The 12,337-nt window shown below is 36.4% G+C and overlaps 1 protein-coding gene across 4 annotated transcripts in view; it reads right to left on the minus strand.

The window, feature by feature from the left end:
* ATG2B (autophagy related 2B) overlaps nucleotides 1–12,337 on the minus strand; it is a 78,667-nt gene that overhangs the window by 57,642 nt on the left and 8,688 nt on the right. For 3 of the 4 annotated variants that reach the window (XM_036841771.1, XM_036841770.1, XM_036841772.1), the window contains exons 2-5: nucleotides 6,659–6,821; nucleotides 2,737–2,889; nucleotides 1,668–1,770; nucleotides 217–379 (exon numbers count right to left, since the gene is read on the minus strand). In XM_036841771.1, coding sequence (XP_036697666.1) covers nucleotides 217–379; nucleotides 1,668–1,770; nucleotides 2,737–2,889; nucleotides 6,659–6,821 — 582 coding nt within the window. Of the gene's footprint in view, nucleotides 1–216; nucleotides 380–1,667; nucleotides 1,827–2,736; nucleotides 2,890–6,658; nucleotides 6,822–12,337 lie in introns of those variants that run through there. The other variant, XM_036841773.1, reaches the window with a different exon arrangement.

The raw sequence follows: 12,337 nt of genomic DNA on the forward strand, positions 1-12,337 counted from the left end.
ATAGCAAACTGGCAGAAATGGCATTAATTATAAATGTGAGTATTCTTAAATCTCCAAAATATATGCCCCCATTACTGAATATTTGTGTTAACTCTCACATCAGATGGAAACCTATTAGTACATATTACATACCCTAGGAAATTTTAATAACTCTCATGTAAACCTTTCAAAAATCTATGATATTGGTTTTTTGGTTTTTTGTTTTGTTTTCCTTACCGCTGGTGCAGTTGAACAAACTGGGGAAGATTTTGCTGATGCAGAAAACTCATCCCAGAAGAGAGACACTCCAGAGAGCTGAAGTAACTTGTGAGCAAAAGCTGTGGGCTGATGTACATTAATTCCTGAGGACTCGTCAGCAGTTTCATCACAGTACATGGTTCTTAAAGTTAAAAACAAAAAGAGCATTTGCATAAAACTCCTAGGAAAACCTACTTGCAATTATAAGAAATGCACATAGCTGTTGAAGTTAAAGGAATTTTTCAAGTGTTAGCTCTTCTTAGAATATACCTAAAAGGTGGGTTAGCATTACCATGCTTTACTGCAGTAAGTATTTTCATGAAGAGACATTAAGCCCAAGAAGGTAACGTTTGAGGCTCCTAAATTTGGGGGAAAAAATTAATAACTTCCTAAAGTTAGCTTCAAGGAAAACAACTCCTGTGCTCCCTCACAAACATCTCTTGGTTAACAGTGAGACAGCATTTGGCTCCAAGTCACAAGTCTGACATGACATTTCTTGAATTCCTGTAACTATTCTATGAGTCCTTACGACTCATCTTCAGCTTAAATAAAATATTGTTGTGCTAAATGCATGAGACTTTAGAAACTTTTTAAATATACCATTTTAAGGTAATGCAACCTAATTTCAAAGATCTGTTAACAGTAACTGTTTCACTAATAGCTATGTTTTGTGAAAGACAGAAACCAGAGCTCAATAAAGGCCCCCAACAGATCCACATACAAAGTGTCTTTGGTGCTCGGTGTACATACTTCTTTCTGCTTATCTCTGCTGACAGCTCATGTGGCATTAAGACACAGGTGAAGAGTTACTACCTCAAAACAACACTCAGTAGTGGGTATGTAAATCAATCCCTGTTTTAGAGCTATTTATAGGCGCTCCAAGTGGGCAAACACAGAAAAGGAAAAGTGATGTGTTTATATCTTTTTAAGTAAATCACTATTGTACATATTGACCTTAAAATACCCTCACAGAATCGTCAAAGAAAACAACAGTCTTAGCCTAAAGCAGCACATAGACCAAATAAAGCAAAGCAAAAAAGCTTATCACATTAATGAGACACATCTAAATAGTACATTGTTCATATGAAAAAACTGAAACTCTCCAACAGGAGTACCTTAAATTTAGTACCACTCAAATAGTCATTATTTTGATTTCATATTAACTAAAAGAGAATTACTTGCTTTGTGAAATCAAATATTCAGAGCATTATATTGTATATAATTATACCCCAACTGGTACTTTTAGTTTTCAATAATGGGATTAGAACATAACTTAGAGACAAGCACTTTACTCAGAAATAATGTAATATATTAACTTAATACAAGCACCTCTAAACTCCAAAAGCATCCTGAAATCTAATGAGAGTCAGATTTTATTATTTACAAAGGAAAGAACAGGGTAATTTGCTTTCAGATATAAGAAGTCTTACCTTTCTATTCGAATTTCAAGTGCAGTTCCAGTTTTGGAATTTTCTGGCACATGTTCAATTCTCAAGACAGTGTCTATAAAAGTGACTTTTACTCTTCTTAGTACTAGAGTAAACAGGTAACCGTCAACATGAGACCATGTGTATACTAAATAAAAACTTCTAATGAAAGGAATAAATACTAAATTAGTTTAATAAGAACTTACAAAATAGAAGTTGAATTTCTTTCCTTAAAAAAACCCCCAAATCTTGAGCTTTGTCATAAATATTTTGCCTTGCTGAGCACTTACTCATGTTACATCTCAACCTGGGGCAATGACTAACACTATCTGTTGAATTCTAATCCCTTCATTATGCAAGCATAATAAAATAAACAGAGGAGAAACTAGGGTAAAAAAGAACATGAAATTTAATTGAATACAGTAAGTCCCCTACATATGAACGAGTTCCGTTCCGAGAGCGAGTCCAATTTTTTCGTAAGTCCAACAAAGTTAGCCTAGGTACCCAACTAACACAATCGGCTATATAGTACTGTACTGTAATAGGTTTATAATACTTTTCACACAAATAATACATAAAAAAACAAACATAAAAAATAAAACATTTTTAATCTTACAGTACAGTACGTTGAAAAGTACAGTAGTACAGCACAACAGCTGGCATACAGGGGCTGGTAGTAGTACCAGCTACAGCACTGCTGTTTTTATGCTTGCTTCCAGACATCCTGGGCTTGAAATAAAGATACTGTATGACTGTACTCTATATAGTACTGTGCAGTAAAGTACACAAAAGCATAACCACTTGAAGAGGATGCACACACGTGACAATGTACACCAGACATGTGAACTAACACGTGATTGGACATGTGAACGCACGTTCACATCTTTGCAAGTTCGCAACTTGAAGGTTTGTATGTGGGGGATTTACTGTACAATTTTTAAAATAACCTCAGTTCTAAAGTTCTGAAGTAAGAATAACAATTCTTTTAAAATCACTCAAATGAGTTTTTCTTATACAAGGCTTACTACTAAGTAAAATCTAAAATTTTTGAAAATACTCAATAATGCCAAACCTGTTTCAATGGTTTCAGCAAACTTTTCAAGTCCTTCAAAAGGCTGGGATCCTTCTCCTTGTTCATCTGTTAGTTTCTGGCTAAGACATTCTTTTGCCAATTGCATACTGCTGGTCATGAAACTTGACCAATACATAGGCTCAGAACCAGTTGCTGCAGAAAATATAGATTAATCCTAAATAACTTCTCACAGTTACAACAAAGCCATTTCTTAAAATCACACATTTCAAACAGATAAATTCTTAATCCTCCAAGAGATATTCAGCATCATGGTGTCACCCAGGGATACAATAGTCTAGAAATTACTCCTTAGATTTAAACATCACCTTATAATAACTGAGAAGGAAAAAAAAAAAAATCACAGAAAAAAGTCCAGAGACACATGTTCTCATTACATGATATATATCTGACAAATATTAATTCACATATTCATTCAAGTATTTAATGGATATTTTATATGAGTGGTATTGTTCAAAATACTGTACAGCAGGGGTCAACAAAATTCCTGCAAAGGATCAGACAGTAAATATTTTAGGCTTTGTGGGCCATATGGTCTCTATCACAACTACTCAACTCTCTCACTCTAGTACAAAAGCAGCCAGAGAGAATGAATGAATATGTATATATGGTGATGTTCCAATAAAAATTTATTTACAAAAACAGATGACAGACCAGATTTGGTGTGCAGGCCATAGTTAGCTGACCCTTCTATAAAAGAAAGAAAAATAAAATAATTATTAATTCTGCCCTCAAAAAGACTACAAAATAGTAGAAGAAATGAGATAAAATTAAGAAGAATTAATAGCCAACTACTGAGTGTCAACAGAAAATATTATGATAGCTAAGAGAAGAGACTAAATCTTCTAGCTGAGGGAATTCACAGGAAAGTAGAGATAGCAGTTGACCTAGGCTTTAGAAGGTTACTATAAATGTAGATAAAACAGAAGAGCATCCTTGGAGAAGGAACACACGAACTGTGAGAAGTCCTTTCCAGATCCTCCCTTATGAGAGAATTCCACCACACTTCCTTATGTTATTCAAAACAAACTGACAGAGATGACTAGAACTATTGTCTTCTAAAATTAAAAGTCCTTTTAATGAAATATTTTTAAAATAAGGGTAAAATATTTGACTTTCCTTAGTAAAGTATTACTACATCTACTCAGCTTGGTTAAAATATAAAATATTCTTGTTAATTAAATACCAGATTATTAAGAATTTCCATGCATAGATTACCAATTTTAAAAATACAAATACTAAATTTTACTAAGCATAACTTAAACGCTGGTGTTTCAGGCAGCACTTGGGATTATAATTCTTCAAATATATCTTTACAAACATCACTTGTCACTGAAAGAATTTAAGTTCATAATTTAAGATGATTCACCATCATGACTTTACTAGCTTATACATAAACACACACTCTCTGCAGTAGACAATCCAAGACACAACATAGCACAGTGGTTAAGAATAGGGGCTCCAGAACTAGACTGCCTAGGTCCAGATTCCATCTTTTCCATTTAATTAGCTATAACCTTGGACAAGTTATTAAACCTAGTATTTACGCTTCAATTTCCTATTCAGCAAAATGGAGATAATTAAAAGTATCTATGTCAAAGAGCTACTGTGAGGATAGTACTTGTAAACCACCCAGAACAGTATCTGGCATGCAAGAAGCACAGTATACATGTTTGATAAATCAGAAAACATCATATGTGTAATTAAAGCTACCACACGCATATACTTGTAAACAATGACTTGCTACTACTTTAAATCTTTTCCTTCCCAAAGTTTTCTTCTGAAAATTTTCAATCCTAAGAAAGAGGTGTACAATGAACATCTGCATACCCTACACCTAGATTCATCAAGATTACACACACACTGAGACTTCCCTGGTGGTCCAGTGGTTAAGAATCCGCCTTCCAATGCAGGGGACGTGGGCTCAATCCCTGGTCGGGGAACTAAGATCCCATATGCTGCGGGGCAACTAAGCCCACGTGCCATACCTAGAGAGTCCGTACGCCGCAACTACTGAGCCCGCGTGCTCTGGAGCCCGCACGCCACACCTAGAGAAGTCCGCGCGCCGCAACGAAGAGCCCACACACCGCAACAAAGACCCAGTGCAGCCAGGAAAAAAAAAAAAAAGACTACATACACACTCTCAAACTTCCACTGAACTATTTGAAGGTAAACTGCAGACATCATAACACTCACTCCTAATGACGTCAGCATGTAACTCCTAAGAACAGGACCAGTCTCCTGCAAAAGCTCAATACCATTAACACACCCAAGCAACGTAACACTGACACAATATCTTACATACATTCAATACCCAAATTTCCCCAGCTGCCTCAGTAACACTCTTCATAGGAAAGAAAGAAAGAGAAAGAGAATTATGTAGTGCAATTAGTTATTCGTGTCTTTAGTCTCCTTTGATCTGAACAGTTCCTCTACCTTCATTGTCTTTCATGACACCGCCATTTTTTTAACAGTACCAACCAGTTAGTTTATAGAATTTCCCTTATTTTGGATTTGTCTGACTGCTTCCTCGTGATTTGATTCAGATTAAGCACTTTTAGCAGGAATAATACGTAAGTGATCACGTCTTTCTCAGTCCCTCAGTCAGGACACACATGATGTCAGTTTAACCCATTATTGATAAGGTTAAGCTTGATCACTCAGTTACAGTGGTGACTGTCAATTTTCTGCACTGTAAAAGAAACTTTTTCCCTCTGCAAATAATATGTAAACAGTGGGAGATATTCTGATACTGTCTAAATACCCAGTTTTTCAACAACCCTTCACCGAATGGTATCAGCGTTCATTGATGATCTTGATACCATTAATTTTTACTATGGTGGCTGAAAACATGGGGATATTCTATCTTTTTTTTTTAATTTATTTATTATTTATTTATTATTTATTTTTGGCTGTGTTGGGTCTTCGTTTCTGTGCGAGGGCTTTCTCTAGTTGCGGCAAGCGGGGGCCACTCTTCATCGCGGTGCGCGGGCCTCTCACTATCGCGGCCTCTCTTGTTGCGGAGCACAGGCTCCAGACACGCAGGCTCAGTAGTTGTGGCTCACGGGCTCTAGAGCACAGGCTCAGTAGTTGTGGCTCACAGGTCTAGTTGCTCCGTGGCATGTGGGATCTTCCCAGACCAGGGCTCGAACCCGTGTCCCCTGCATTGGCAGGCGGATTCTCAACCACTGCGCCACCGGGGAAGCCCTATCATTTTTTTATGTTTATAAGTAGTAGCAATGAAGAGCTTTCCCTTCTCCTTGCCCCCCTTACATACTTATTTACTTATTTGTATTGACATGGACTTAGGGGTTTTTTTAATTTAGTGTGTTATAATCCATTATTGTCATTATCCTTTTTGATGCCCAAGTTTTCCAGATTTGGCCAACGGGAGCCCCTTCAAGCCCAATCCTGTGTCCTTTTAACATTTCTCCATCAATCTTTGAGCACTTCCTTGCTTTCTGGCACAGTACTTTGAATCTTTAAAACATAAGTCACTTTTTATTCAGTATTGTGTAATAATTGATAATGGAAAATAATTTGAACCATAATATATATACATATAAACATATAAATATGTATAACAATCACTTTGCTGTACACCTGAAGCATTGTAAATCTCTATACTTCAAGTAAAAAAAAAAAAGCATAAGTCACTTTAGAAAATTGGTAACAATTAAACCAATCATCTATATGCTAAAGTTCCTGTAGGTAAATAGAGTCAGAAATAACTCTGAAGATACAATCACATGCCCCCCACATGGACCACGCCCTAATATTTTATCTACTGAAAATCTCACAAATACAATGCAAAATTAATACTGAATTTAACGCAATTAGGTTACTTTCCCAATCTCTGAAAATTAAAAATAGAAACAAACAGAAACACATAATATACACCTACCTAGGCGAGGTCTAGGTCGGAAGACCAGTTCTAACCCTTTCATTTCCAGTGCACAATTATCCTGCAGCAAGGAGCCCCAGGGAACAGACAGAGAAATTGACTGTATGAATCCCTCAGTGACTTCTAAAGGCGCATCTGCTGACTCCAGGATCTCATTGAGACACTAAAGAGAAAAAAAAAAGTGCATTTTGAAATCACAAGAACAAGAACTTAAAATTGTTAACTTATTCAGAGATGCTAAATAAGTTCATACATGTGTCAGGCACTAAGCATAAAGAAAGCAGAGACCAAGATAAGGATGATTCCTGGTCCTCACTAAGCTGACAAAACAGCTTACCACAAAAGACACATTTAACTAAAGTGTGATAAGTTGCATGACAGAGGAAATACACTGTACTATTTGAACGTGTAAAAGAACCTAAGCTAGAGATACAAGGCAGGCCACCTGAGGAAGTGCTATTTAAAGCTGAGACCAGAAGGCTGAGGAGTTAATCGGACACAGTGGTCCAGACAGAGACAATAGCATGTAGGATTCAAAGAAGGCAGAGGTCAGAGTGTACAAGCACACATATTTGAGATACAAGAGTTTTGGGCGGGGTGGGGGGCAGGTGTGGAAAAAGCTGCTTTAGGCTTTCGTGTAGCATGCCAGGGTGACGACTAGAGATAAGGCTACATAGATAAGGGTGAATGGGATCCAAAAAGCCTTGTAATTAATGTTAAAGAGTCTGAAATTTATCTCAAGGGCAATGTGAAGCCAGTGAAAGACTTTAAGCAAGGGCGCCATGATGAGGAAAGAACTGTTAGTGAGCCACTCCTGCTGTCACGTACAGCATGTATTGGAGGAAAGTGAAACTCAAGCAGAAAGGACGTTATAAGTAAGAGAAACTAAAGTTTGGTTTGGCAAGGATAGTGACAATGAGGAAAGTTAGAGGAAGATGGATTTTTGAAATATATTAGGAAGTAAAATTAACTGGCATCATGAGGGGTAAAGACAAGAAGGAATGAAGAATGACTCACAGGTTGCTGGCCTGGGCAACGGCTTAGATAGGGGTGCCATCTACTGAGACAGGGGAAGGGGAAGATGAAGAATTCAGTTCCAAAGAGTATATCTGAGCAGACATCAAGGTGGAGATGGCTAGGAGGTCTAGAGCTCAGGAGAGCCATCTGGGCTTATAATACAGAAGGGCTTTATAAACACAGAGGGTAAATGAAGCCACAGGGGTGAGGAGAGACAGCCTTTGGGAACTAATGTAGAGTAAAAAGACAAGAGGCCTAGGACAGAATCCTGATAAACACCAACATTTAAGAAACAAGTTAAGAAAGAGGAACGTGCAAAGTAAACTGTAAAAAAAAAAAAAAAGCAAACAGAGAAGTAGAAAGAAAATCAAGAGAGCCTCTTGTCCCAGAAAATTGTGGAAAGACAACATAAAGAGTGGTCCAGTGCAACAAGAACTAACAAGAAGTCAAAGATTTTTAAATGTCCACTGAATTTAGTGACATTTAGGGTATAGGTGATCCCATTGACAGCAATTTCAGTGAAGTTTTAACTACAACAAAAGGAAGACGGATGTAAATACAGTTAGTAGAATAATTAAATGGGTTTTTTTGACAGACAATAAACTTTTTAAATTAAAATAACAAAAATTTATTAAATGCCAGCCTACACGTAATGTGCTTCCTGTATGCTATGTTGCATAAGGGTAGTGTTGTAATTCTTTGTCTACAAACCTAACGCTGAACATTGAGATCTAGACTGGCTCACGTTCTACCACTGGAGGTTACTACTTTGATTTTTTTTTTTTTTTTTGGCTGCACCACAGCATGCAGGATCTTAGTTCCCCGACCAGGGACCCGTGCCCCCTGCAGTGGAAGCGCAGAGTCTTAACCGCTGGACCACCAGGGAAGTCACTGGAAGTCACTATTTTAATAGGCTTTCTTCACAATGGTGTTTGTGTGCTCCTACAGACTTCCTAAAGAGTACATGGGCATGGATGGTTTTAAGGTATAAAATTCCAGATCCCCAATCTCCAAATATATTCTTTCCTAAAATGGACCTTCCTGAGAAGGGTACTTAAAGCACTGGCATTATGTTGGGTCTCTTTTCCCATATTCCCTTGTACAGTCTCCCTTCTCCCACTGAGCCAAAAAAGGCATATCTTTTTCCCTTCCTGAACCCTCCCTTATGCACTGCCTAGGATATAAAAATCTTCAGGCAGGACCAGCAATAAGTTTTCTGGTCTTTCCCCACCTTATACATATTTTTGGCATTGCCATTCAAAGAAATTCAAAGAACTAAGTGATACTGCTACTACAAAATCCCTATAATTCTCATCCACTTATTTAGGACATCAGTGTTTCTCAAGCTTATAACTATTTTAAAAATTTAGAGTGAAATTTATGCTGAACCCTATCAAATTCTAGTTGTAAGTATATTCATCTATGGATACATGAACAAATCAGGGAAGAGGGGGAAACACACCCATAACATCAAAAAACATATTTCCAATAAGTTTTTATGTTTAGTTATTCAAATGTATAATATATTTATATTGTTTTGATCAACTGCCCTTAAAATTTTAATAACAAAACAATCCAGGGGAAAAATTCACTTAAAACCCAATGATTATGTGAAGGAGACACTGATAAGATCAATATGGTAAGCCCTAGAGCAACCACTAAAAAACTCAAAAAAAAGAATAAATAGTGAAGAAATCATATGGAAATTAAAATGTTACACTAGAAAATATTCACTTAATGCAAAAGAAAGTTGAATTGTGACAAAAATTTTTAGTATGATCGATTTCAATTTAGTTACATGTTTTTATTATAGAGAAATGACAGCATGATCAATAGAAGATGTAAGCATAAAATATACAAATTACAATAAAATTTTGCAGAGGAAGTTGGATGGACATATGAGTTCAATGGGAAAACATACAACGTTAAATTTCCAACTATTAATGGTGACCTTGTTCAAGCATGTTTAAATATATAATGGCAGGTATTTAGATCTTACTGGGTAAAAAAACTATATTTTTATTATATCAGTATTTACATTATCATTACAACTATTTAAACTTATAATGAAAAAATTTTAAAGTCAATTTTAAAATGTACAAGGAATATGTTAGTGTTTCAAAAATTTTTTAAAGAAAACTGGGCAAACATGTTTGAAGAATAGTCTTCTAAAACATAGTCCTTTAAAACACAGTAGCTCGGTCACTTACTAGCTGGGTGGCTTTGGACAGGTTTTTAACTTGAGTCACAATTTCCTCATCCATAAAATAGCGATACTACCAGTTTAAGGTTATTGTGAGTGTAAACGAAATAACGTGTAAAGCTACCAACATGGTTCCTGGTACCAAGGAAACACTCTATAAATGCTGATTATTGTTCTTTGTCTTCCACAGTGCCTACCTAGTACAACGATGAGCGCTACTAGGAATTCAAGGTGTGCTTGGCAGGATGAAGAAAAGCAAACATTAAGTTATACGCTTCTTTTTGATACCGTAAGACTAACTAGGAAAAGAATACATCCTTATTAGTTTAAGCCCAGGCATAACAATTCAAATAAAGATAAAACAGATTTAAAAGTTGTACTATACTTAATGTACAAATGGGCATTGGCACTCTCGCTCAGGCCATACATCAGACTGGAACAAAGAGAAGACTAGCAGTTCCACAGTGGGAAGGGTGAAGAGTGGTACCTTTGGTTGGATGTTCCATTTCAGTGCACTGACACTTGAGCATACAGTCTACATAAGAAAAACAGACTTTTAAACAGTAGAATCTTTGTGAGAGACAGAAAATGACAGTAACTTTCTGATTTCCTGTGTTTTCTTATGACCAAACATTTAGGAGTTGAATTTAAAGATAATAAGCAATTTTCTTCTTCACAAAGATTAGAATTTTAAATATGCCTACCTTTTATGTGATGACAAATGGCTATCAGTAGTACATGCTACCCAGCAGGTATACTCCAAAACACAAAACACACTTAATCTGTCTTTTCAAAGTAAAGATACCACTTTATTAATGACTGAGAAAAGTAGCTGCTTTTCAAAGGATTTTTGTACTATGGAGAGGACATTTTGAAAAATTATATTTGGAAATGTTTCCACTGTTTCATGATTTTGTTGCTGAAAAAATGTCTATTAAAAACACTGTTTTTTTTAAGTCGTTATCTACACAGGTTACAAAGGTTTGAAAACATGAAAAATTATCTCAGTAAATTTAGTCTTCTTAAAAAAGTTTTTAAAAAGGAGTTTTAAAGTTAACTTTATATATATATATATATATATATATATATATGTGCAACATCTCCCAATTAATTAGCAAGAATAACTGACTGAGATCAAGGAAGAAGGGAATCTCACAGGCGATTTCAACACAATCCTGTGCATAATTGATGACTGAGAATTGAAACATTAGCAATGTTGTCAACAATAGGATTCTCCCATTTGGATCTATGAATCTTTGCGAGGTATCTTTTTTTCTGTCATGAAAGTCCTTCAAATCAAATGTCAAAAGTAACTGAATTTGCAACCGGAAGTTTAAATAGTTGTATCTAAACGTCACACCAAGATTTATCTTAGTCATAAACACAGCACACTATAATGAAATAAAGAAACCAGCAACAGCCAATGTTTACTGGATACTTTATTTGACATTATCATTTTGGCTGGGCATATCCCTCACCTTCAAGAAGCAGAACAAAACATAACCTTCAGATTAAGTCCAACCATAAGTTACTTTTCCAGTGATCCTGAAGTCAAACTGTAAAATTCAAATATTACCACCTCTGATTTCCCATGAAGATTAAATAAAACCTCGTAAATGACAGTGCCTAGTACAGTGCCTGAAATAAACAAATGCTCAGTTACATTAACTGCTCTTTCCTTGGCTTGAAGCCATGTGATTAATAAAGAAATAATAGGCTTAGGAGTTAGACCTGAATTCTCACTATACCACTTGCTAGCTGTGTGACTTGAGGCAAATTATTTAACTCCATCTGTAAAATAGAAATAATAATACCCACCTTATAGGGTTAACGTGAAAAGTCATTAAAGAATAATGCAGGGGCTTCCCTGGTGGCACAGTGGTTAAGAATCCGCCTGCCAATGCAGGGGACACGGGTTCGAGCCCTGGTCCGGGAAGATCCCACATACCGCGGAGCAACTAAGCCCGTGCGCCACAACTACTGAGCCTGCGCTCTAGAGCCGGCGAGCCACAACTACTGAGCCTGCGTGCCTAGAGCCCGTGCTCTGCAACAACAGAAGCCACCGCAATGAAAAGCTCACGCACCACAACAAAGAGTAGCCCCCGCTCGCCACAACTAGAGAAAGCCCGCGCTCAGCAACAAAGACCCAACGCAGCCAAAAATAAATAAATAAATTTTTTTAAAAAAAGAATAATGCATACGCACAACATTGTAAATCAACTGCACTTCAATAAATAAATAATAATTAAAAAAGAATAATGCAGCCAAGTCATTCAACCCAAAAAAGACTGTTAATAAATATCCAACCCTCCTCCTTCGAGACAGTCTATTCATAACTGTACCAAAAGGATAGACTTATGGGTCAATGAATTTTAAAATACCCATCAGAATCCTTATCTTTTGGTAAGAATTACAGCAATGCAGTACCCTGACACAGTGCCTGGCATGGAGTGGATACT

The sequence above is a fragment of the Balaenoptera musculus genome, chromosome 2, assembly GCF_009873245.2.
Source record: "Balaenoptera musculus isolate JJ_BM4_2016_0621 chromosome 2, mBalMus1.pri.v3, whole genome shotgun sequence".
NCBI classification, from domain to species: Eukaryota; Metazoa; Chordata; class Mammalia; order Artiodactyla; family Balaenopteridae; genus Balaenoptera; species Balaenoptera musculus.